This window comes from Malaclemys terrapin, chromosome 9 (genome assembly GCF_027887155.1).
Source record: "Malaclemys terrapin pileata isolate rMalTer1 chromosome 9, rMalTer1.hap1, whole genome shotgun sequence".
Taxonomy (NCBI): domain Eukaryota; kingdom Metazoa; phylum Chordata; order Testudines; family Emydidae; genus Malaclemys; species Malaclemys terrapin.
In genome coordinates this window covers 78,642,043-78,668,658 of record NC_071513.1, presented here as the reverse complement: position 1 = coordinate 78,668,658, position 26,616 = coordinate 78,642,043, and the positions used below count along the sequence as shown (strand labels likewise).

General features: G+C 42.4%; 1 protein-coding gene and 1 long non-coding RNA gene across 6 annotated transcripts; one reads left to right on the top strand and one right to left on the bottom strand.

The window, feature by feature from the left end:
• Nucleotides 1-2,408: 2,408 nt before the first annotated feature.
• Nucleotides 2,409-18,317, bottom strand: LOC128843030 (uncharacterized). 4 transcript variants are annotated; one of them, XR_008446165.1, is made up of 4 exons: nucleotides 15,468-17,420; nucleotides 14,596-14,724; nucleotides 5,133-5,237; nucleotides 2,409-2,966 (listed from the first exon to the last, which is right to left on the bottom strand). It is a non-coding gene; the product is annotated as an uncharacterized LOC128843030 (long non-coding RNA). The 4 variants fall into 4 exon arrangements; XR_008446162.1 differs by lacking the exons at nucleotides 14,596-14,724; nucleotides 15,468-17,420 and adding an exon at nucleotides 17,540-18,317; XR_008446163.1 differs by lacking the exons at nucleotides 14,596-14,724; nucleotides 15,468-17,420 and adding an exon at nucleotides 5,668-9,024.
• Nucleotides 18,318-18,323: 6 nt separating this feature from the next.
• PFN2 (profilin 2) lies at nucleotides 18,324-26,106 on the top strand. 2 transcript variants are annotated; one of them, XM_054039497.1, is made up of 3 exons: nucleotides 18,324-18,750; nucleotides 21,325-21,517; nucleotides 24,389-26,106. In XM_054039497.1, exons 1-3 carry the CDS (start codon nucleotides 18,619-18,621, stop codon nucleotides 24,484-24,486), a joined length of 423 nt encoding a protein of 140 aa, XP_053895472.1. In that variant the 5' UTR covers nucleotides 18,324-18,618; the 3' UTR covers nucleotides 24,487-26,106. The 2 variants fall into 2 exon arrangements, with proteins under 2 accessions (XP_053895472.1, XP_053895471.1); XM_054039496.1 differs by lacking the exon at nucleotides 24,389-26,106 and adding an exon at nucleotides 24,083-24,276 and having other exon boundaries at nucleotides 18,331-18,750.
• The last annotated feature ends 510 nt before the right edge of the window (nucleotides 26,107-26,616 follow it).

Sequence of the window (26,616 nt, the reverse complement as noted above, 5' to 3'; positions counted from 1 at the left end):
CCTAAGATGCCACGCCCCTTGGCTTAAAGTGGTTTCCATTATATGCAGGGTTTACAGTTTGGTTAATGGCTCTCAGCTCCCCCACTATAAAAATTGTTCCAGCATCCCTGGACGTGGTGTTGTGCAGGACTGTTTGTTGTTAAATACTGAGCTCTTCTATTATGCCTTCTTCACTGGGCTAGATTATGGCACTAGCCACAGCGTGCAGAATGTGGCAGTGAGGAGGCACAATGCAGTCTTCAGCTACTCAGCACACAGGGGAATGTGTAAGCTGCACTGTCCTTTCAGATGGTGCCTCTTGCTCCCCAAAGCACACCCAGACATGACCATCTCTACTGTCCAGGATGAAGCAGATGCAAGGTGTACTCGTAGGAACAATTTGTGCTCATTGGCTGCACTGAGGGAGCTGTCTCTCTGGTTTCCCCAGGGCAGGGACTGCATTTGTCCCTGGCTCACCAGCAGGCTATGCAAAGCAAGGTGGGAATAATGCTCCTTACGTTCTCCCCCACCACTAGTGCCCCCCAGCCTGTAAGCACTTGCACTAAATTCAGGGACAGGCTAGTTCATAGTGTCTTCTGTCAGACACTCTCAGTCTGTCGCACGTTCATTGAAGCTTTACAATATTCAGGTATCATGGTGGACAAGAAACTTAATATGAACTCCCAATACAATGCTGTGGCAGACAGTACTACTGTGATCCTTGGATGTATAAACAAGTGAGTAGGAATAGGGAGTGATTTTCTCCCTATGGGTACAGCATTGGCGAGACTGATACTGAAATGCTTCATCCACTTCTGATGTCCACATTTTAGAAAGGATGTTGAAAAATTGACGAGGGTGTAGAAAAGAGCCACACAAATTATTTGAAGGCTGGAGAAAATGCATTTTAGCGACAGAATTAAAGAGTTTGTTCCAACTGCTTAGCTTATAAAACAAAACAAAAAACAAAACTGAGCAGTGACTTGATTACAATGTAAAAGGACCTTCACAGACAGAAAATAGCAGGTATTAAAGGGGTCTCTTATCCAGCAGAGAAAGAGAACAAGAACCTGTGTCTGGAAGCTGAAGCCAGACATAGACACAAATTCCTAATTGTGAGGGTGAGTAACTATTGGAACAAAACTGCCAAAGGAAGAGGTAGAGTCTCCATTTCTTGGTGACTTCACATCAAGATTGGAGGCTTTTCTGGAAGATATGCTATAGTCAAACACAAGTTATTGGACTTAGTACAGGGGCAGCTAAGTAAAATTTAATTGCTCTTGATATACAGGTCAGACTAGGTGATCTAATGTTCCCTTCTGGCCTTAAACTCTCTGAGTATGGCTACACAGCAAAAATCAAACAAACCACGGCTGGGAGTCTCAGAGCCTGAGTCAACTAAATATTTTTAGGCCCATACTGTGAGACTGAGTTAGGTGACCTACACTCTGGGAGATTTGCTGCTGTGGGTTTTTGTGTGTGTGTTTGCGTGTTTTTTTGCAGTGTAGCTATACCCTCTGAATCGATAAATCCCAATGGGGTAGGTAAATATTATCCTCATGTCACAGATTGGAAAACTAAGGCACAGAGGGTTAGATTCAGATCAGACATAACCAGGCGCAACTCCAGTAGAATCGCACTTACTTATGTCAATGTTCTGAATTGGGCCCTGAGAGGTTACAGGCCTAACCCAACTTCTACTGCAGTCAAAAGGTGTCTTTCCATTGTCTTCAATGGTGCCAGATTGGGCCCTAAGTGGACTTGGCCTGATCCTTCAATGTATGCTATGCAAGCAAACCGGACTTGCATGGCACCCCACTGAAGTCAAGAGGGACTAATTGTAACCTGTTGCCGGGTTGCATCAGTGCTAGGATTAGAATCCAGTTTACATTCTGTCACCACAAATCTGCACTCCCTCCCTGTGTTATTTTTTCAAATGACTTTACGGTTGCATGTAAAATACATTGGCACAAGACAGTAGTCTTATTACGTAAGCACAGGGCCAAATTCTATCCCCTTTGAAGTCAGTGGAAACAGAAAGGGACCCTATTGTACCTATATTCTAAATTTCTGATTATGGTCTTAAGATATCAGAATATTTAAAACTAGCTAAACATATCAAACAACAAAATAATAACAAACACAACCATGGTATTAGGTATCCTTTGATCCTTCTCTTTCCCTTATCAAAGAAATATTTAAAACTTTTCAAAACTTTATTTTATGCGCTAGAAAATAAAGACCTGTATGTTTAGGATTTTTTAAGAGTTTTATTTGTGTAACTCAATTTAATGTATTTGTGTATAGCAACTTGAATACATAAGTATTTCCAGTAACACTTTGTAGAATTGGATATAGCAACTTACAACAGCTAGCCAGACCAAATGCTGCATGAAAATGAACTGAAGTGAAAGAATATAAAACTCATAAAGAGTGCTAACAGGATTGCTTTTAATTGTATTGTTGTAGGCTAACATTGGAGGGTGGGAGATGGTAGAATAAAAACAAGCCTTTTTTCTTTGGTGGTGTTGGTGAAAAGGACGAAAAATTCGTACCTAAGATCTAGTAGATTTCAAGTGAAATGGTGGAAACCACATACTTGGGGCAATTACAATGAGACTGGGCAAAACAATGGATAATACAGAACTGTATTTCGATATCCTGTGTTGGTCCCTGAGTCATGTACTAAATGACCTTGTTTTTTGTGTTTTAAGATTTTTTGCAACAAACTCCTGATCACATTTATTTTCTCCTACCAGTAAGGGTATTGATCAGTGATGGGCATACCTCAAAGGCCTCAACTCCTCATTTGAATGTTAAAATTAACTTGAATCATAACCTCCACATTTAGAAAGAGGAATTTTTCAACTTTCTGTGGTCAGTGGGAATTATGTGGCTCTCTTTGAAAATGTCAGGTAAGTATCTTCTGGTCCACTTGCTAGATGACAGGAAGTGTAGTCCAGCCACGTTAACTGGTATATAAGAATCTAAAAGAGAAAGCAAAAGAAAAATCAGTTCATCAGTTTACTGTACCATCATTTAAGTTTGATTATTATGTGATATTTATATAAGAATGTAAATTTTAAAGGCCAGATTATCAGCTGGTGTAAAAGAGAGTAGCCCCATTAATTTCAATAGAGTGATGCCCATTTACATCAGAAGAGGATCTGTTCCAAGTGTTATAGAGATGCTCAACACATTGCACTTGTGCTTAATAGTTTATGAAGCTATCTCTATAAATAGAAAAATATATAAATAAACTAAAATATGCCCTTACTATATACTTTGTAGGTGAGGCATCTCCAGGTATCCATAACCTCCTTACTGCTTCCCCCAAATTAAGCTGATGATTTGAAACATGGCCCATTTCTATTTGCTTATTGCTTCTCACCACTCAAATATGCGAGGGTGACACTTTAATTTGTTTGGAAGAGGAGACAAGATGCTTCTTTTGAAGCCAATGCTAATGCCACTAGTGGATAGCAGACAGGTGATATTCTCAAAATGGCCATCAAACTTTGGCCAAGGCTCCAAAGAAACCATGCTAGCATCTTTCTAGAATACAGTTCTGAAACAATCCTTCCTAGAAAGTTGCTCACACTGGTTCCTGAGATGGTACAGCCAACTCCTAACCATGCTATAAAACTGGTGTACAAATGATGCTTTCTGCAGTATTGTATGTGCATTTTCTATACAGTAACATGGTTTCTGAAAAAGTTTCACAGCACAGTGAAGTCCTGCCTGTATGAGACAAAGAAACCATGATAGTACCTTTCTAGCAAGACCTGCATTTATGCACAGTTTCCTAAAGAGGTGCCTCATCCTGCAAGATGCTGAGTGGTCTCACCACCTGATAAATTCAGTAGGGGCTGAGGATGCTTTGCACAGCAGAGAAAATGAGATCTAACATGTGATCTTTGTTGTTATGATCTGCTTTGCACTGGCTGCAGGATAATATGGCTTGTGGTTTCTTCCAAATATAGATTTCCTGGCTTACTATATTTAACTATTTAATAAAATGGTACAGAAGCACAATATGGAAGCAAATTAAACAGTTCAATACCTCAGTGACTGGACAGTGGTTTTGGCAAGACTACCTTTGTGCCACAAGGAAACATATGCAACAAAACACATTTTGTAACAAAAAAGTATGTCTACACTGCAGTGTAAACCCAGGATTTGAGCTCAGGCTCAATCCTAACCCCCCTTCCATCTACATGCAAAATATCCTAATTCAGGGCTTGGCTCCCAGCACCCCACAGGGGTGGAAGATCTGAGCCTGAGTCAAGGTGGGGCCCAAGGTTCAAGCCCTATTGCTTTGAAGTGTAGACACAGTCCCACTGGACGCATTCTCTGGGAGTGCAGCAAAAGTATCCCACAATCTCATGGGTCAACTTTTTGTCTTTTGGACAGTCAAGATTTCCCACATTGCTCCATGAACAAAGGGCTAACGCAGTCACAGTTTGGGAGGGCACTAGGAAGTCTGGGATATGGGTGGTTGGACTCAGGCCCACATAATGCAGTGTAGACCTAGAGCCCCGGGTTGGGAACTAGAGTTCAACAATTCATAACCTAGAGTTACAAATGAGTGTAGATGCTCAAGGCCTAGATTAAGAAGCTCAGAGGCTGCTAACTTGAGTTCTACTAACCCAGGGCTTACACTACAGCGTAGAGATATACCCAAAAGGACCCAATGCTACTTCCACTGACATCAGTGGAAGCAGGATTAGACCTTTATTGCCTCATGCTCTTGATGTACAGCCTGTCAAAGGATGCTGGCAAAGCGAAGAGTACAAAAACTATAAGCAGCTATAAAATTATGGCTTTTATCTATTGATCCATTGTTTCTAAGACTACTGTACTTAAGAAAATTAAATGACTGAGGGGCTAAGGCCAACATTTTCAAAGTCAATTTTAGGTGTCACACATGAGACATTTTAAGCCTCATTTTGAGGGATGTTGAACACCCACAACTCCTTTTGAAGTCAGTAAGATCTAGACATACTCTAAAAATCAGGCCCTAGGTGCCTCAAGTTGGGCATCCAAATATTAAAGTTAGTAGATATTTTTGGAACTTTGGGCTTGAGTGATTTGCCTAAAGTCACTATAGAAGACCAAAGCAAACAAAAGGGCGACACCCATGGAGTCTTTACCCCAACAAAACTTCCTTTGCCAGAGCTTTCTTCACCAGTCAGCATAGCAACTCCCCACAGTGGTTTACCATACAATCTTATCCCAAATCAAAATGAGACGAGTGCCTGTAAATAAACAAGCCATAAAGAAACAAAAATGAACTGAAAGTATGTGAACATGTTGTCAAGGTTCCCTCCCCACTCTGAACTTTAGGGTACAGATGTGAGGACCCGCATGAAGACCCCCTAAGCTTATTTCTACCAGCTTAGGTTAAAAACTCCCCAAGGCACAAATTCTTTCTTATACCTTGGATTAAGTAACGCTGCCACCACCAAGTGATTTAAACAAACATTTAGGGAGGGCCACTTGGAGCCCTACCTTCCCCAAATATCCCCCAAAGCCCTTACACCCCTTTTCCTGGGCAGGCTTGAGAATAATCCCCTCACCAATTGGTACAAGTGAACACAGACTCAAACCCTTGGATCTTAAAACGATGAAAAATCAATAAGGTTCTTAAAAGAATAATTTTAATTAAAGAAAAGGTAAAATAATTACCTCTGTAAAATCGGGATGGTAAGTACTTTACAGAATAACAAAAGACTCAAGAACATAGAGGATCTCCCCTCTAGGCAAAACCTTAAAGTACAAATCCAGGATAAACCTCCCTCCTCCTACAAAGGAAATCACAAGCCAAAATAAAAGTAAGTTAACGCATTCCTTCGCTAGTACTTACTAATACTAATGGAGTTAGATTGCTTGCTTTCTTGATCTGTCTCCGGCAAGCACACAGAACAGACAAAACAAAGCCTTTTCCCCCTCCCCAGATTTGAAAGTATCTTGTCCCCTTATTGGTCCTTTTGGTCAGGTGCCAGCAAGGTTACATGAGCTTCTTAACCCTTTACAGGTAAAAAAATTTTGTGCCTCTGGCCAGGAGGGATTTTATAGGACTGTATACAGAAAGGTGGTTATCCTTCCCTTTATAGTTATGACACAGGTAATTAAAGCCTTTATGATAGCTTGGGTATAATAAAGGTTGCACAGGCAACATTATTTCTTGCATTTCCTAACTTTTGAGTGTTGACTTTGCAATTTTAAACACTCTTTTTAACAGTTTTTTTTATTTGTTTTGAATGCAGTAGTCTATAGAATACCACGGTGGCAATGATAAGGATTTTCCCCCCTGCGATTTGTGCTAGCTAAACCATCCTATCAATGCTCTAAGGGGAAAAATGCCAGAATTCTGCTGGAAATATCCCTGTTTTATCACAATTCTAGCTATTGTGGTTCTGATCCCAAGGCTGGCAGGGCCTCTGCTTGGTCCTCAGTTCCTCTTATGCACTTCTAGTGAGGTCAGTGAGGTTGCAAGGGAAGAAATTAGAACAGAATCTGGCCCAAATCAAAGAACTCAGCACGCTGAATGAACATGCACGTACACATACACACCCTTTACATCCTTTGGTTAAAAATCCAAAGATTTGGATACGATTATATGTGCATTTAGTTCTTTTCTCTCTTCTTTTAATGGAAAAAATTTCAAGCTGCTAATTACAAAAAAAGTAATTAAAATGGCAATTTTAGTTCTGAAAGGGATCTTGCCATTTTAAGTATTTTATAATACATGCATGCTGCCAAGCAAAAGGTATTCTGTCGACTACTACTGAAAATATTTCAATGGTAGACTTAATCATAGTTTTCAAAAATATAATTAAAAACATTATCTGGAAAGGATTTTTGCACACTTCATAACACATTCCACATGTTTCTATACAAAGTCTTTGTTCTTTGAGATTAAAATAAAAAAATTGGCAAAGAAGATAGCTTGGATCAGTTAATCTTAGTTAAAGCTCAAGCTGTTACTTACATATAAGTTAATCACATTTATACAATGGTTAACTCGGTTAATAAAAATGAGATACATTACTTGTGGAAATACCACAAAAAGTACTATATATAGTTTTATTTATACCAACCAGTTTCCTAAAATAATAGATCTCATAAAAGTTTGTACATTACTATTTTAAATGGAAAATGTTTTCCCAGACAACAATTAATGGATGTCATTATTCTTTCACACTATTGTAAATCATGAGTGACTCTACCAAGACCCATGGAGTTAAAAATCTTGCACCAGCTTGGAGAATGGAAGATAACAGGAAGATGTTATGGACAGAAGAAATAACAGGAGTGTGAAATGTGGTATTTCCTCAAATAAAATAGGTGGTAGGGAGGGAATAGCTATTTAATTGACTAACATCTCAAACAAATTCCATGCCAATGTTTGATTTTGAGATACAACCCCACTGTAGCGGGGTGGTCACCCCACTCCGGTCCAGAGGGGTTAAAAACAGCCCTGGCAGGGGGCTGTGGCTGGGGCAAACAGCTCCCTGGCTGAGTGGGAAGTCAGGCTCAGCTGGTCCTATAAAGGACAGGGCAGCCAGAAGCCCAGACAGTTCTCTCTCTGCTTTAGAGAGAGAAGGGCCTGGCTGCCTGGAGTTGAGAGGTACCTGAGGAAAGCAGGGCTGGAGGAAGGCTAATGGAGCTGGGGAGCTCTGGCCTGGGAACCCTCCAGGCTGCGGGCCTAGAGTAAGGCCAGGTAGGTACTGGGGTTGCAAAGGGACAGTCCTGGGTAGGCAGAGGCAGCAGGTCCAAACCCAAACTTGCCTGTGATGAGTGGCTGATACTGCAGTCTGCCCCTGGGTGTGGGGCTAGATGGCAACTGGCAATAGCCTTATTCTGAGGTGAGGTGTGGTTAGTGGGGGGTTCCCCTGGGCGGGGAGACCCAGTAAGTGTGGGTACTGCCAGGGGGTAGCACCCAGAGCAAGGGGCACCGGGGTCCTGGGAGGGACACGGGGGCCAGTGCAGACGACAAGGCGGATCACCGGCCTGCAGAGGGCGCTCCAGAGGCTGGTGAGCTAATTCCCTGGACGACCAGCAGGAGGTGCCGCAGGGGTGAGTCCGACCCCTTACACCCACATTTGCCTAAATGGTGCCTCCAAGCTGTAGAATGTCAATACAACACTTCAATTGTCTTTCAGATCAAATGCTCAGGCAGTGCACACTCCAACCCACTCAACCAATTCACACCTAGAAAATAGAATGTCAATTGTTTTTAAAGGATTAGGCCCTTGCTGTTTACTACATTGCTCTACCCTGATTTCTATACAGTACAATTATCACTAAGATGGATGTACTAGAATATATTTTAAAAGGAAAACTTTGGCTTACATTGTAACATTAAACTATGTGCACAAAGCTAGAGTTGCTTTCCTAGTTTCCTATGTCTAGTAACATTTGACTCAGATTATCAACGGTCAATAGAGTTTACCACCATTTTGCTTGATAGATGGCTATGGAAACTAGAGTACACAGAAACATCCAACTAGTGTCTTTGCTTCCCTCCCCCTCCTCGAAGTTCTTCCAGTCTTAATCACTAAAAATGTACCTGTTAGTGGCTTTAACACAAGACACATGTTAGACATCACAGCCCGAGTCTTCTGTTGTAGTAACAATAAAGATTTGTATAGCAGAAAATGGTAAACATTCTAGTGGAAAATTAATATATATGTGTCAAATATTCTCAAATAGACCCAAAAAAATGGACCCCATGCTCTACTGTGCATCTGAGTTCCTCTGGATTCTTTCATCTCTCCACTGTTGAAACCCCATTTACGAGCACTTTCAAGGACAGCTGCAATAACGGGAATCCTAATAGCTAAGTTCAACAGGTGCACCCCTGTTCAAATTGTGCAGGAGCTGATGGAGTTAGGAAACACAGTGGAGGTAAATGATATCTATACAGATACCTCTTGCTGCCTGAATTCCCCCCAAAATCAAAGTGGGTCTTGGGAAATCAGAGTGAAGAAGTGGAATCAGAACGTGAATAACGTAGCTGAAGTCCAAGTACCTTAGTTCGAACTTACCGCGGGTCCAGACGTGGCAGGCAGGCTCCCCCGTCGACTCCGCGTACTCCTCTCGCGGAGCAGGAGTACCGGCGTCGACGGCGAGCACTTCTGGGATCGATCCCAGAAGATCTATTGCTTACCGCTGGACCCGGAGGTAAGTATAGACCTACCCTAAGAAGAAATGTCTGTGAACAATAGGTACCGACGTAGAATTGCTTGATTAATCAATTATGCTGTGTTGAAATACTTATCCATATATTTTTCTGTATGCTATTTTTTCATTATGGACAGTAGTTTTGTGAGGTTTAAACAAGATAGAGAAAGTCTTCTGTTTCCAGAGTTTCAATGGGACAGTAAAAATAAAAATAACTAAAATATATTATAAGAGAAACGGACTTTTCATTATGCCATTTTTTTCTCTTTTCTTCCATTCATCTTTTCCCTGTTCCTCCATGTTTGTGTTTTCTTACTGTTTCCTTTCATCGTCACCATTGTTGCTGCTACACTTTGATTCAGTAGTAGTAGAATTTAAAATGAACACCTTGTCTAATGAGAGCATTCATTGTCTGATTTAATTTTTCTTTGTCCTTCTCTGGTGATTGTATGTAGGTGATTCTAGATAGAATTGTTTTTCACAAATTGGTTCATCCCTCTTCTTAATATACACCGCATTTGGCAGCTGTGGTAGAAATAGCTCTTCCAGATGAAGTAGCCTCTTCAGTGTACCAAAAATCTGTTTGATATTAACTGTTGTACCAATCATTCTTTGATGCAGAGTGGGACAGGCCATTCCACTACTAGTCAGAGCTACAACTTGATATTTTGGGACTAGAAAGTAATTTGCTACTAAATGCCAAAAATTGACAGAGTAAACATAGAAAAGAAAATTCTGCAATATTTTCTGCTTCGTTGTGAGAATACCATATGCTTGCAGCTGTATGGAGCAGAATTAAAGTTATGGTTGTAATTTGAGTTCAAGTTAGTGCTTTTGTTTGGAAATTATATTTCCTGGATTTCTAAAATGCTATGTCCCTGCAACCTTAAATCCATCTTAAAGATTTTTGCTTGGCAATTTTATAAAAATAGAGAAATATTGATACAGTTCTATAATCCAAAAATCCTATAACAATTTAACAAGTATTAAGCAGTGGTAGCACTAACAGCAGAATATTTTACTATCAGCAAAGGAAATGACCAAGACAGTCAGATGTATAGATATTTTGGCTAAGAGATTTATATAGAAAATAAAATGCAATAAAGTTCTAACAAAACTAAGTTCACTGGCAGACTATCCAGCAGAGGGTAAAAGGAATGAGCAGCAGCAAACAGCCTAATAATGATCACATAAAGTAAATGTCAGATAGAAAAACATAAAGCCCTGCCAACTTAATAATAGGAACATGACATGACTCAAAAGGCCAAAGCTGGACATAGACTATGACAAGTGTATGATCTGCCAGAAAGATGCTGCTGATATTTTGATCAACATTAAACCTGAAAGAGTGACACATTGGCCTGATGATAGAGCAGTGCACTCAGAACGTGATACAGTTTCCATTTACATATACCAAAGTGGCACAAAAACTGCAAAACATAATGGACCATTAGAAAGCTCCATTTAAAATGCCAGTAGAGTTTCATAGAAAATGGAAATGAAGCCTTAGACAAGTCAAAAACAGTTCTCTAGTTCTCACTGATGTCAATGGGAGTGTAGTGGGGTGCTCACCCCACTCCTGCCCTGTAGGGCATAAAACAGCCCTGAGAGAGGGCTGCAGTGGGGAAAAGCCAGGCTGATTGGGGGAAGCAGCCACAGGTGGGGCCACGCCCCAATCAGGCCACAGCTGGCCCTGTAAGAGTGCCGAGGGCCAGAGGCTAGGAGATAGACGCACTCTCTCTCTTGCTTTTGAGAGGGAAGGACCTGGCTGCCTGGGAGCTGAGCAGGGCTCCTGAGGTGGAGCAGTGATGGGGAAGGGCAGAGGGAGCTGGGGAGCTCCAGCCTAGCAAAGCTGCAGGCTGAGTTAAGGGCCCACAAAGGTACTGGGGCAGCCCAGATATAGGCAGAGGCAGCTGGTCCAACCCCTCTTGCTGATGATGAGTGGTTTACAGACTGCAGTCTGCCCCAGGGAGCAGGGGCTAGATGATGACTGGCAGTAGCCACTGAGGCAAGGTGGGGATAAGAGGGTTGGGGGTGTCCCTGGGTGGGGAGACCCAGATTGTGGGTTGCTGCGGTGGGCAGAACCCCTGAGCAAAGGGCACCGGGAGGGACATGGGGGGGCCAGTGGCAGGCACGACATCAGGCAGCAGAGGGCGGTCTGGAGCTGGAAAAGAGCTAATTCCCAGGACGACCAGCAGAAGGCGCTGGGCTGGTGAGTCGCTGCCCCGCCACAGGGAGGTTTACACAAATAACAGAACTGTTAGTCATCAGTTAAGTCATGTTGAGTGACACTCAATGGGAAAATATGCTTCCATGTAAGACCCCTGCTCTGTCTGCCCTGTGCTGCCCTTCTGCATCCTCTTCTCTGTGTGTTCTATCCTCCTCCTCTATCTTTGAATGTATCCTCTTTTCTTTCTCTGCATTTCCTTACCTGCAGCAACTCGTTTTTTTACCCAGGAGATTCACTCTCACCATCTTCCCCATTCCAACCACTAAAATAATGTGTGATGAAATAGTGATGACATGTAAAGTCTCCCATCTGAGGCTGATCAGACTGGGGAAGTTCACACCTCAAAGTCATTATTTCAGGCTCTCTGTAGACTCAGGAAGACCTCTCTGCAGCGACTTGCCATTCCTTCATATTTGGAAGGTTAACTTCATAACCAAGAGGGCTAGAAACTTGGGGGAAGGGAGGTTAAACAAAAGTTTAGGGTTTATCTACATGGTGGAGTAATCTACACTATATGGTGCGGTTTCTAAAGTGCACCAACATATTGTGCATTAATTGGTCCGTAGCGCACATTGCCACACTGTATAGACAAGCCCTTAGAATCTGGATGGCATTTTTCTTGCTCCTTGGGTTTTATTCACCACAACTGAAACTGTTAACTCATAGTACTACTAAATCAGTTTCACCCTCTCTACTTCCGAAAGCACTTGTGGTAAAGCACACAGATTGTCACAGGAAACACAATGTGGTTTACAAAGGAAGTATCAAAAGTAACACATGAAATGACTAAGTTTAATTGCCAACTGGAAGAGAACAATGCATCAAACAAGATTTGTTGGGCTAAATGTATTGAAATGAATAGCAATAGTCAAAGCACTAGAAATCCACAAGTGTGGGATTTCCTGTTTTGTGTAGTTTCAGGGTATTCCCTTAGGCCTTGGCTACACTCGCCTAGTGTAGTCGCGGCGCCAGAGAGCTCTCTTGCAGCGCTGTATGTACTCCACCTCTCCGAGGGGAGTAGCTTGCAGCTCTGCGAGCGAGCGTGCAGCACTGCAGGCGCTGATTACACTGGCACTTTACAGCGCTGCACTCGCTGCACTCGGGGGGGGGTGTTTTTTCACACCCCTGAGCGCAACAAGTTGCAGCGCTGTGAATTGCCAGTGTAGCCAAGGCCATAGACTTCTGATATCTGTGGTTCCTGCAGAGTTCACGTTTTCATTTGCGAAACATAGGGGCACCATCAATTTTAAAATCATATTTCTATGTGAAAATTCTCTACCTACTACAGTTACCTAAGATTACAAAAGCTGGGGGTGGGGAAAGCATTAATTTTGTTTCCTATGAATTTACTTGGTATATTTGACTGCACTTTGTGTATAGTTGGTGTCATTGTTTTGTTGATGTTCAGTTGCACTCCTTCCTCATACACTGATATGTGATGATACCACACATGACTGCGATGACACAACTGTTACAGGGCTTTGGAGAGCTCGGATTCATGCTCTTCCCTAGACCTCCCTCACCCTGGTATCTGAGCATCACTGTGGAATGTGGTGCTTTGAAAATGTGAAGTGCTACATAAACAATAAGTAGTAGCATTATTCCCTTGCCAAATTCTGCACTCATTTACATCCCTGTAACCCCACTGAAATAGTATTTGGTCCATCAATGAAGAAATACATGAAGTTACAAACAGCTAGTCTTAGTGACAAGATTGGTAATATTCTAATTGTCACTGGAATTTTAACATTCTCATGGTGGTCCAGTATTTATGAACATTAGGGGATGAGACAGACTGAGCTGTCAGTCACCAGGAGCCCCTCTAGACCTCACCCCCACCATGCATCATTGAGCCAATATGTCATGCCTCTGAGAGAAAGCGCAGTGAAGACTAAGTGCTGTTAGTGAGGCTCCTTCAGCGACACGCCAGCAGGGATTATTTTTCCAATTTTAATTGGGGATTTGAGCAGGGGGTTGGACTAGATGACCTCCTGAGGTCCCTTCCAACCCTGATATTCTATGTATCAGAGGGGTAGCCGTGTTATTCTGGATCTGTAAAAAGCGACAAAGAGTCCTGTTAGTCTATAAGGTGCCACAGGACTCTCTGATATTCTATGCTTCTCAAATACCTCAAAAAATATAATGCCCTTTGAGAAAATACTGTGTGTAGCCTTTTAGAGCAAAAATGTGAGTGTGGCCGAATTTCCCCACCTCTGGCCAAAGAGGCACCAAGATGGCTGCCAAAGTAGCAGTGGCTCCCTTAAGCCCAACCCTGTCTCCTAGCTGGCAATGACAGCTGGGCCTCTATATAGGCTGGACCACAAGAGGATATTATGTGCCACTGCTCTGGTTCAGACTACTGGAGATAAAATCAGCTAATGGAGTTCTTAGTCCTCCTGTTCAAGAGGAGTTCCTCTTAAACATATCTGGCCCTAATAAAGTGAGGGAGTTCCAGGTAGGAGGTTCATTCTGTAGTTCTTTACTATCACCTTTGGAATCTGAGGTTTCTATTCATACTACAACCACCACAGTGTGTCTGCCAGTCAGCCCTCTATCCATGTGAAGCCCACCTCTAACCACTCAACAGATGATGACGACGTGTAGCCCATTGAGAAGGTGAGTCAAAGCTTACCCTTTCAGAAATGGGCCAGATAGGCTAAGAAAAAGCCCATTTCTGTGTTTAAGTTGCTAAAAGGAAGCAATCTGGAATCTCATCTGCTTCTAGTCACCCTGAGCTGCAGAAAACCACACCTTGGTCCAGCTCCAGAAAATGAGCCCAATTGCCCTAACTCAAGCACAAAAGACTTCAGCCTGGATAGGATGAGGTTCTGTTCCTGAATGACAGCTTCCAACTCTCTAAATTGAAGGATTCTATCAAACATAAAAGGTACAGACCTTTCCCCTTCCCCCAAGAGGGACTCAGAAATAAAAATCCAAACACCAACAAATAGCATAAATAAATTTTTAAAAATCCAAAAGGAAATTTAGATCCCAACACTCATCACAAAATGCAGGAACATGCAGGCATTTTTGGCTCCACAGCTGGTTTGAAAATACACAAGGCAAACAGATCTCGGCTGAGGAAAATTCAGTGGGGAAAGATTCATTAGAAAGAAAATGGTTGTGCTTTGAAATATAAGAAGCAAAATAAGCTCTCTCCATAAATGTCTAAAATGGAGTTTATTCCATATGCTTACCACAAATCCAGAGGTTCCTTTTATTCCTCTCATCGACAAAAATTTCAGTTTCCATGGGATCCACTATTGTTCAGGTTATCTATCACAGAGCGCATCAAGGTTTTGATAGTTTTGGACAAGATTTCTGACCTTGATAAAGATGAGTCAAAGAAGGAATTTGAAAGAGGCCACAGCCAGCATAATCCCTATGTTTTTGAATCACAGCTTCATAGTAAATTACATAAAAGCAACCTCATACCCACTTAATCCCCATTACACCTACAAATCCTAACAAATACCAAGGAAGCAAAGTCATCCTATCTTAAGGGAAGCTCACCAAAATTAGAAATCTATACCACATTGAACAGTTGTTCAGTCCATCTCAACATTCCTGCAGTTTTTCAGGAACATAATGAAGAAACTACTTCTCCCACAGAAACTCAGAGGAACCTGAACTTGCCCTTTATAACATCACGAAGGGAGAATATTAAAACAGATGTTAGTGTAACAAGATGGGGATCCCACCATTTTGATACATGGTTAGGGTCAACACACAAATCTTACTATATCAACAGGAGATTAATCTGCCTTTGCTTGAGTTAATTCCACTAGTCAGTGGCAAATATGTTGGCAAAGTTGGACTATATCAAAACAGTAATGTATTGTGAACCAGCCAGCAGTGGCCAAGAGCTGAGCCTTTTTAAAGAATGCCCCAATGCTGTTCTGTTGGGCAGATGGAAACATAAAACGAATAAAAGTAACCCCCACCAAAGGATCTCAAAACATAAGAGCCAGCTGGCTCAACCAAAATGAGAGAAACTTGAAAGAATGGAGCTTCAATCCAGAGATTTTAAACTGGATGCCTAGAGAGCTGGACCCTATTTTATACTCACAGAAAAAGGATCGACTCTGACCCAACAAACTGAAAATTTAACAGTCTGGTGACTGAAGACAGGTCCTGAAAAAAAACATTCATACTCAGATCATGTAATCAATAGGCTTCTTGCAACTAGAAAGAATTTCTCTTCCAGGGCATATTCTGGGATTTATCTTACATTCAAACACTGGTGAAAAAATGTAAGGTATTGTACAAAAGGGACTTGAATTTGCATTCACCTGCAAACTAAGCCTATACGTGATGTCAAAATGAAAGATCCTAATATGAGACAAACACCAAAAGAGATGCCACACCAAAGGACTTGGACTTGGTTACTCCTCCTAGGCTGCGCTGTCTGTTTGGTGGGGCTGTGGATTGCTGACTACGTGCTTATTTCTGCTTTGCTGGGCACCATGTAGCTGTTGCTGTGCCTCTGTCTGCTGCCCTCTGTTTCCATCACCTCATCTAGGAAAATTTCAGAACTGAGCACCATCTCCATAGAAGAGCACAGCTGCATGTTTCACAAGGATAAAGTTGTCCTCAGAGTTCCACTCTTTTCTACCAAAAGTATCAATAGTATTCCACAGATCCTAGGAAGTCATCCTACCATCCTTTTGCCCATAATTTAGCAACCTGAAAAAAAGCATGGCATGTGTAGAGTAACAAGGAGTTAAGGTAATACATAGAAAGAACACAGGCATACCAAAATCCCAGTTCGTGTTTGTAATTGCCATTCTCAGAGGAAAGAGAAAAAACTGCCCAAGGACACTATTAAAAGATGAATATGAGACAGACTATTTTGTGGAAGTAAATCAAAGAGGAGGACAATAACCCTCCACAGTCACATTGTATGTTGAGAAGGCTAGTGCATTGGCCAGAGAAATATGTAAAGCTTCCACCAGGACCTCTAGTCTATAATCTCACTCATGAGACTTTTCAGTTTTGAACTTTCTTCCATTTTGGATGCACTCTTTAGAAAGAAAGTGCTTTAATTGATGACAATGCAGCAGTTAGTGTAAAAAAAAACAAGCACCCAGCAACAAAATAAATTCACTTCAAATTCCAACAAACTGTCCAATCTCTTAGTTTTGATGGGTTTTTTGACTATTCTAAACTTCCTCTTATATGCTCTGCTGTTTATAATCCATAAGTAGTTTCCTCTTTTCCCCATTTGCTTCCCCATACTTCCTTCCCAAGTATTCCACTCTCCCTCCAGTTCCATGCTCTTCCCCATTTCTCCACAAGATGTGAGTTCCTTAGGAAATCAACAGGAGGCATGGGGGCTCGCAGAGGAGGGGGGGGGGTTAAAAGGCAGCACTGCAGGAATGCATCTTTTCTCCCCAAAAAGTTGAACAGATGAAACCATTAAACTTACTTTTATATCTCCCACTCTCCTTTATCAAAGTAAGATCTCACAAAAAAGTATTAGAGATTTCTTGTCCTATGACTTGATCTCAAACAGATTAGTTTAGTAAAGTACATTTTTAGCTGCTTTTTTTTTTACCGTTTCCTCTTACCTATTTTTCAGTAAAAATGCAGCTTCACCAGTGCTACCAATGCTGCAAACTCTACGGCAGACAAAGCATGGGCATCAGATGGGGGTATACCTGGACGTGGTGTACGCTAGTTTGCACCATTGGTACCACTAGTGCAGATGCACCTTTGGTGAATATCAGACAGGAGTTTTTTTTAGTTGAAACAAGTTAAAATCGTTATAATTCAGGAATCTCTTGCCTAATTTACTTTCAAAGAAAAACTGAACCTCTACTGCAGATCTAACTTATCAATTGTAAAGGGAATACTACTTTATTTAGGGATTTCCCTTTATTTTGGGGCCGATAGCAAAAATTGAGTTTATAATACAAACTCAGTCGAAACCTTAACTCTGGAGTGGGTATACTACTCTATAATATGCCTGTTTCCAAATAAAATGTTTCCTCATTGTTTCTTATGGCATGAAATATGCTCTTTGAAATCTCACCTAGACAAAGAGTTGAGTTTTCCAAAAGACTGATAAGAAACAAGCAACCTCAGATAAATATAACAAAATAAAAAGGTAATAATTTAGCTTTCATCATCTTTACATACAATCCACTCTCACATCCTTTGGTTTTGTGATAACAGGCAAAGTTTCAATAGGCGAACTTCAAGCCCCACATTTTATGTTAAAACCAGTTACTCCGGAATATGCAAAGAAAATCACTGCAACTCTCTTGAGCTTGCAATTACTTCATTGACGGTTTAATGAATAATGATCTACTTTCCCTCAATGACTAAATATAGAGGTTAAATTCTGCGCTGATACATTGCTGTAAATCCACTGGCTCGATGCAGCGCAGTTACTCATACGCACGAGGTTAACAGCTGAAACAAGAATCTGGTCCGTAATCCCAACAAGCATGTTTGGGATTCCAGGCAGGTTTGTTGTCTAGTCTGAAAGGTCTGACCGGTAACAAAGATAACGCTAGACACACCGATGCCTGCTGCCTCCTGGGCAAGGCTCATCTCTCCTACTGAGAAAGACCTCAGAGCAACCTCCCCAGTACCGCAATCAGTGCCACAACAAGGCTCTTCTCTCCTCTGCCACCCGTTTGCAGTACAGGTGCCAGGCTCGCCATCTGTCACCCCGTGCAGGGGGAAAGTGGAAACCACTGCCCGGGGAGGTGGCTGATCCGAGCGTCACCCGCACTGACTGTCTTCCATGCAGGCTGGCCGGGCTGCTCAGGGGTCGCGAGCCGTGCCGGGCAGACCCCACTGGCGAGCGCACGAGGGGACAGGCGCCCCCACCCCCCGTGCTTTGCAGGCAGCTGCCACGAGTCGCCACCACCGCCAATCTCCCCGGCTCCCTCCATCAGCACCCTGCCCCTGCTCCTTCCCCAACGTATCCCTCCGCCGGGGCCGTCGCGCGGCGGAAGGATTCGCGCAGCTGCTCCGCGTTCTTCCCCCACCCCTCCCCCGTCCGCTGTTCTTGCTGCGGCGGCTCGGAGAGACGCGGCCGAGGGGAGGGGGAGCAACAGCGCGGCGGTGGCGGCCCCGCCCCCTCTCCTCTCCCCGTGGCCGGGCGCGCGCTGCTCGCTGCAGGGCTCGGCTGCCGCTTCGCGCGCGCGTGTGAGACCGCCGCCGCCGCCGCCCTCCGCTCCTCCGCCCGACTGCGCCAGGCGAAGACGATGGCCGGCTGGCAGAGCTACGTGGACAACCTGATGTGCGATGGCTGCTGCCAGGAGGCCGCCATTGTCGGCTACTGCGACGCCAAGTACGTCTGGGCCGCGACGGCCGGGGGCATCTTCCAGAGCATCACGGTAAGGGCCGCGGCCCCCGCGCCGGCTGCGAGCCTCCCGCCCGGCCCGGCTCGAGCCCCTACCCGGCGCGCCTGGGGGGTGATGCAGCAAAGAGCCGCCGCCGTGCGCTCCTGGCGCCCGCGGGCAGCGGCCAGTGGGGGTCCCGCCCCCGCCAGCTGTACCCCCTGCACCCCCCCCCCCGGGCCGTGTGGGGCCCGGCAGCTCCCCAGGGCGCTTTCCCGGTAGCGCCGAGGCCGGCGGTCAGCGGGGACCGGCCCCGCTCACCACCCCCGCCCGGGATGCTCGGGCCGCGGCGCCGTGCTGGGAGCTGCCCGCGCGGGCTAAGCCGGAGCCGGCAATGCGGCGGAGGGAGGAGGAGAGAAAGGCCGGGCACGGGAGAGACTTGGCGTAGGGTTCCCTGCGCCCAGGCCTCATTGCTGCGGACAGACTTACGTATCCGGCGTAGGAGGCTTTCGTGAATCCTCGCTGGTGGCTACATGTTTTTCATCTCCAAGATGGCGCACTGCCATTGATTTCCCCCCACCCCCTTCCTTCTCTCTGTCCTTTCCTCCCCGTCTGTCCTCCTCAGAGGTATTCATCATCCCTGTTCCTGCAACACAGCCCCCTTCCCACCCACGGCTCAGATCTTCCAAGGGAAGGGCCCTGCTCCCATGGGGAAGGGTTTGGAAACCCTTTAAGGATCAGGGGGAAGACTTATTTAAATTGGGAGCCCTTTTAGGCCATACCTATATTGGTGGGTGGTGGTGAATTGCATGTTTTGATTATAACCTTGTGTCATGATGCACGGTTTGCTGCAGACTGATGCACCTTCGCCCTGCAAATCCGTCCTGTAGGTCTCTGCCTTCTGCACGGGAATTTGGGGTTACTGCTTTCTCTGAGGAGAGGAGGGCTTGGCTCGTGTTGGATTCCCCCCCCCCCCCCCATGTGGCTCCTGTGCTTGCCAGTTCTCCTTTTTCTCCTTAGGCCCCGCTTTGCTGGTAGCCTTGGTATGCAAAAGCAGCTCTCCTGCATAAAAGCTTTCTCCCCCCCTCCACCTCCATAGTTAAGTGATCTCATTGCATGGCCACAGCAGCACCCCCTCCTCATCATACCCCTTCATGGGATGTGATCTCAGTGGGGAGTAGCCATACAGGCCACCGCTCCGCTGGGGAAACCAGCTCTGCCACCAGCCCGGCCCTTCCTGAATATGGTTAAATAAGTGGTGCCCTGAGGATTTCCAGCTGCTGACCGGGTCCCCTCCCCCAGGTGTCTTTGTGCCTTGCTAAGATGTGGCTTGGCAGAGTCCCGGTGTGTGATTGGAAATCACAGGGCCTGCTATGACTGTGCAGTTCTGGAGGGCAACGCCTCCCATCTCCTTACTTGCTTTCTTACCGTTAGAAAGCACATTGCTCCTGTCTTGCCTTCACCCCACCCCCACCTTCTCCTCCTCCTCCATCCTGAAAGCAGTGCTGTAGGGAGACTCCCCCATGGAAGGGGGCACAGACTTTGTGGGTGAAAGGCGTGGGGGGGTTAATGTAGCCTGATCCCTTTCTAAATGCAATCTGTCTTGGGCTCCTGCTGGGACTAGACAACACAATTTCCCTGTGCACAGAGGGGTCACTTTAGCATTGTGATCCCCTCCCCCACTTTTTAGGGTACTGAGAGACCTATGTGTTTGCTGGAGCTATGGCTTTATGTATCTGAGTTTACTGTCTGAGTCATTGAAACTTAGGCATGATATTATGTAACATTCCTTGCCTAGAAAAGGGCAGAGCTGAACATTGTTGTGCATCATCAATTTGGCTACATTTTGCATTAGAAACATAGTTGTTGTTTGACCTTTCAGAGACCTGTGGCAGCTGACCTGGGAGGAGTTTGATATCCCACCAATTGCTAAAAGAAGAACAGGAGTACTTGTGGCACCTTAGAGACTAACTTCGGTATGCATCCGAAGAAGTGGGCTGTAGTCCACGAAAGCTTATGCTCTAATAAATTTGTTAGTCTCTAAGGTGCCACAAGTACTCCTGTTCTTCTTTTTGCGGATACAGACTAACACGGCTGCTACTCTGAAACCACCAATTGCTGTTAAGGCAAATGGGACTGGGAACGCACCTGCATCATTGTTATCTAGACACGGTCCTGAAGGCTTTTTTGGTACCTCATTATCAAGTAGCAAAAGTCTGATTCATTCACTTACTAAAATAAATGGCTCTGTGGTTAGCAAAATGCCTGATGACATCACATTGCCTTCTTCAAAAAGACAACTTACTGGAATCTAACTTCTAGGCCTTATCAGTATTGCAGACTTAATCTATAACTTAATATTTGAAACATCTCAAAACAGCACTTGTGTTCACTGAAAATGGTACTAAATTAATTAAAATATATCTGTGAATAACAAAACACTTGATTCTAAAGTATCTTGTCTTAGGAGAAGCTTGAGTGTCCCTTTCAAATCTTTTTGCTGGTGACAAGTCTCTTTTGAGTGGAAATTAATCTGTAAACTACTTCATTTAAAGTACATGAAATCCAATGTCTTCTGTGAAAGGTAGTTGTGAGAGCTTGCTATATAACACTGAATTTCTTTTTTAACAGCCCATAGAAATAGATATGATTGTAGGAAAAGACCGAGAGGGTTTCTTCACCAACGGTCTGACTCTTGGTGCAAAGAAGTGCTCTGTGATCAGAGATAGCCTGTATGTTGATAGTGAATGCACAATGGACATCAGGACAAAGAGTCATGGTGGCGAGCCAACATACAATGTTGCTGTAGGCAGAGCTGGTCGAGGTAAGCTGTAACTTTTTTTCCCCCCCCCCAGAAATTTAAACTAGCAAAACAAGAATGCAGCCTTCAAAACTGGGCTCTAATCTTTAAATTACTTACATTAATCTGCATAAAAAGATTTTTTTTAAATTTCCACAATGCAACCTTGGTGTAATTGTGGTCCATCTATTTTCCAGGACTAGATCCGTATCTAGCAGTCTTAGATGAATGACCACAGTTTGGCATTTAACTATTTTTTTCAAATGGTTACTTGTGCCTACAAATTTTAACAAGCTAGTGTAGCCTGTGTATCAGTTGGATTAAATTTAGTCTGTCACTCATTTGCACTAGGTATATTGCAGTTAAAATGTTTGGAGTCCAAAGCATAGGGTCATAATGATGGTGGATGTTATTATATCCTATTGAAATCTCTTGTTCAGCATAAACTTGCTCTAAAGTGACTTCTATTAAAATTTCTTCCACAAAGACTTGAATTTCTTGTATGGAACTACCTAGTTTGAATCATAAGTTTTACACTAACTCTTTACAATTTCCTGTTGAGAACCTTGGAAGTCTGATTCTGAGCCAATGAATGAACTCTGTCCAATTGGGTAGCTGCAGGCTATTTATATAAAGCTTGTCTAACTACTTGTGCATTTCATCTAAGCTTCTATAACATACACCCTACTTGCAAGGAGCTAGACTCCATTCCAAAAGAAACTTCTCTCAAAACCCTGGGTACAAGCAACATGAGGACATCCAAGATATTATCTAGGCATTCTGTTGTTAGCTGTTGTAGACTGAGTATGTTAGGGACCAAGGTCAATGTATAAACAAAATAGAGCTACAGAGACACTGCTGTATTGTGTATTTTTACGTAGGCTATGGAGATGTTACCAGTATTTTAACAATACAGTCAAATGAAACAGGTAAAGATTTCTGTGCTGCTTGGGCCGTGACTGTAACTAATTCTCTTCCTTTCCTTATAAGGAAAATAGTATCCCTATCTAGATAATTGTTTACTATAGTGATTTTGAAGTTTATATTATTTAAGATATGTCCCCTTATGATCTGGTCTTAGTGATGTTCTGCTGTATACCCGCACATAGGCAAAATGTATCTATATTGCAGTGATTCCTGTCTCACCATTCCTAATTCAAAGCACAATTAAAATGAGCCAGTGTTCTTGTGAAGCAAAATTTGTAACATGTAGTTATGCTTGGCATAATTTGATTTTTATTTTTTATAATTTCAGTGTTTACTTTGAAGCATTTTTTCAATTATTGATTTAAATGTTCAGTTGTGTAAAATTATAGGAGGGACACACAATGGGGGGAGGCAGAATTATTTAATGTTAGTAGATTCAAAAAAATAGTACGCCTCTACCCCGATATAACGCAACCCGATATAACATGAATTTGTGTTATAAGCGGTAAAGCAGTGCTCCGGGGTGGGCGGGGCTGCGCACTCTGTCGGATCAAAGCAAGTTCAATATACCGCGGTTTCACCTATAACGTGGTAAGATTTTTTTTGGCTCCTGGGGACAGCGTTATATCCGGGTAGAGGTGTATTATAAATGTTAAAACACAAATTGTCAACATCATATCAAAATATACAAAGAGAATATCCTCATATCAAACTCTTAATTCATTCTCATATAATATTTCTTACTTTGTCTATCTGTAAATTTCATTTATTGATGGAAATAGTATTTCACTGGCTTGTGTGGATGGTGAAATAGACGTCTACCAACTTTACTTACAAAAATCTAATCCTTCCAAGTTTACATGTACTCTGTTCTAGTGACATCTGCTGGCAGTTAGCATGTAAAGCCTTATGGCATGTAATGTTCTATTGACTATAGTTCTGTAGGAAACTCTTCACAGTAAAACAACATTGTTATTTTTGTAGTCAATTTACTGTGGGGGGAAAGGGGAAACTAGATTTAAAATCAGCTCAAAATTACTTTACTCCATACAAAAAGCTAATTGCACTATAATGGAAGGAGGAACTCAACATTTCATTCAGAACTGAGTTGTTGGTTTACTCTTACAGTAGTGTCATAAACACAGACTTCTGCTTAAAAGTTACTTAAAGTTTACCAATAAACTGCCAAACAAAACATACTTGGTAAAGTTGGAATGTACCCATTACCACTCTGAACTTTAATCTTTAGTCTAAAAATACTAGAATCTCCTATGTGTACTGACATTGCTACCTTTCTCCTTTTTAACATCATTACTTTGTCTATCTTATAAGATGTACCCAGGGTTTCCTGGTCAGAGAGGTCAGACGGTAACATGCACCATGATACATTTTATCTTTAAAATGGAAGTTACAGCATATGTTCAGGTTTTTTGCAAAGTCTTATGGCTAGCACACAACTTCTCCATCTCTGAAGTCATGGAGGATACTCTCTCCCAACCCTGTCTACATTTATACTTTAGAAACCTCTTGTAAAGCCAGCTTAATATCCAACCATTAAAACTTGAATTTGTGTACTTATTGCAATGTCTGATTAAAACTTGCATTATTTCCTTGTCTAACACACTCCTTTAAAACCTCTTTTTTTTTTCTTTTCTCTTTCAGTCTTGGTCTTTGTAATGGGCAAAGAAGGGGTCCATGGAGGCGGATTGAATAAGAAGGCATACTCAATGGCAAAATACTTGAGAGACTCTGGGTTCTAGTTGCTAGGCAGACTGTTAAGTATTAGGGGAAAATTGCTATTAAACTTTCCTGGCAGTGAGCTTTAAACCTTACATTCTGGAAACTTTATTAGCAATGCAGGATGATGGGGTATGAACCTGTGTCTCCTTTGTATCCCTTTGTTGGTGGGGAAAGGTGTTTTTTTCTTTAATTCTGTTCATTTCTGTTTTGTTTCATTGTGTACTCCAGCATTGGTTATAGTTATGGGAAAGGAAGGTGTCCATGGAGGGACACTGAACAAGAAAGCATATGAACTGGCTTTATACCTGAGGAGGTCTGACATCTAAGCAGCCTCTCCCCATCCACCTAGCAACTGTCTTCATCACCAACCAGTTATGTTCACTGTGCTACCAGACTGTAGATGGTAGTTGTTTTATGTTTTGTTTTTTTATTTATCCATTTTTTCTAATATCATGATTCCAGTTACCCTCGTGTTCATTTGTATGTTAACCACTGTATGTAATCAAGTCCCATATCTGGCACCATTTTCTCAGCATAAAAATGATATGCATGATACCTTGAAAAATGTTTTAGGAAGGGAAGAATGCCAAGTCTAGGCTTTGCTTTGTCTTAGCAATTAATACGATATTGACAACTAAAATAATTTAAACACTAAACAAGGTGCCGATTGTACAATCTAATTTGATCAATGTCTCTTCAGCACTTTGAGCAATTACACAGCTCATTTAGTCTTCCTTTTGTAGAGCATGGTTGGGGGGGGGAAGTGCATGCATATCTTTACTTCTCTCCTTGTCCACTCTTTCATCCACATTTTGTTTGCTTCCACCTATTTTTATACAGTGCCTGGTTTGTTTAACCAATTTGCGCTCAAAAGCTATTGTGTTTCATTAGTTTTGTTGTTGCACTTCACTGTAAACTTACAAAACTCTTCATAGTGTCTGAAGCACACACTGCTTAATGGGTGCAACTGCAAAACTATCAAAAGATGTAGATGCGTTTTCTTTGTGATCTTACAACCACTGTCCTGAATAAATACCTAGGGACAGTCCATCATTGCAATAGCTCAGGCACTTTTTTTTTTTTTTTTGCCAGCTCCAGTTCTGTAGTTGAATTATAAAAAGCTGCCATTATGGACATTAGATATCCCAACATAACCATCTGGAGTGTGTCCGATTTCAGTTTTTCATAGGACCAATTTTTAATTTGCAGCTTGGGGTTTTATATGAAACTACAGGGTCATTGTGGAAAACTGCCATCTTCAGCTATATACTGGTAGCCTGTACTCCAATCTTTCTGTCAGATCTAACTGATAATGTAAAGAAACATGCTGCTCTAATACCAATGTTTGCGTGAGGGGTGGTAGTTTATAAGCTTAAAATTGTTAAAATGATACCGTTTCAAATTTGAAATAGTCATTTGGCCTGCCGCACCCTTGCTGCAGAAATTGTGGAATAAAATGCCTCGTGCACTAGTCATCTAAAATGTGTAACCAAATTGTCCATTCAAGCACGGTACAAACTTGTATGTCCATTTAAAGAGAACTGCAGAACTCTGTATACAAAAGAATAAATGGGAGATGGTATTGGTTGGAATAACTGACTTGGCTGTCTTGTGATTAATTTTTTAATATGTATTCTGTGCCATACTATTGTTTTAAAAAAAAAATGAACTGTTGCTATTGTGAGATGGATTTTAACTGACTATAAGGATTTCTTTTGAATGGCACTACTTTAGGGACATTCTTGTATTTGCTTCTATTATTTGGGCCTTGTGGATAATGTACAGATTTAAACAAATTCTTGTTGCTGATTTGTCCATTTCTTTCCCTGCACTTTTACATCTGGGATACAGTCTAACTCATCTGATTTAATATGCATTTAAAAAAATGCCATAACTATTAAACACCTTGTTTACAGACGAAATAAATTTATTCCAACCAAATAAAATCAGACTCTTGTTACTTTTTTATGCACCAGACTTTTCTGAAGCAATATACTTCATCGTGTAGCTTACTACACTAACTTTGTGTTTGTGTGTTTCTCAAAATGTAATTCAGCTCTGCAGGGATTGTAAACTTGTGGAACAGCATTACTGTACTGATGTACTAGTCCTTTTGCTGTAAAGATGACTGTTTAGATTAGAACACTAAACTGACTTAACCACTTATTGAGCTTACGTCATAGCAAGAGCTCTAATAGTCTTCATGTTTGCTTCTTAAACGTCTTGTATGGTAGAAGGCGATACTTTAACTAAGGGAAACTAGTGTTGTTAACTTCACTAATCCAGCAGATCTCATGGCAGTTTCTCTTTCCTGTTAGGGATGCTGTTTAAACATTCTCTACCCAAGCCGCCTCAATGGTATGTGAATGCATAAACACTTTTTGCAACCTACACTCCTTTAAAACAGGCTGGATGTGACCAGTGCTGTACTAGTATAAGAGCTAACCCTCTTGTAC

What these genes read in the sequence shown, in the direction of transcription:
- PFN2 (XM_054039497.1), top strand. Translation starts at nt 18,619, where the DNA reads ATGGCCGGCTGGCAGAGCTACGTGGACAACCTGATGTGCGATGGCTGC. An exon ending in GCATCTTCCAGAGCATCACG is followed by an intron (nt 18,751 to 21,324) that starts GTAAGGGCCGCG and finishes CTTTTTTAACAG; the next exon opens with CCCATAGAAATAGATATGAT. An exon ending in TGTAGGCAGAGCTGGTCGAG is followed by an intron (nt 21,518 to 24,388) that starts GTAAGCTGTAAC and finishes TGTGTACTCCAG; the next exon opens with CATTGGTTATAGTTATGGGA.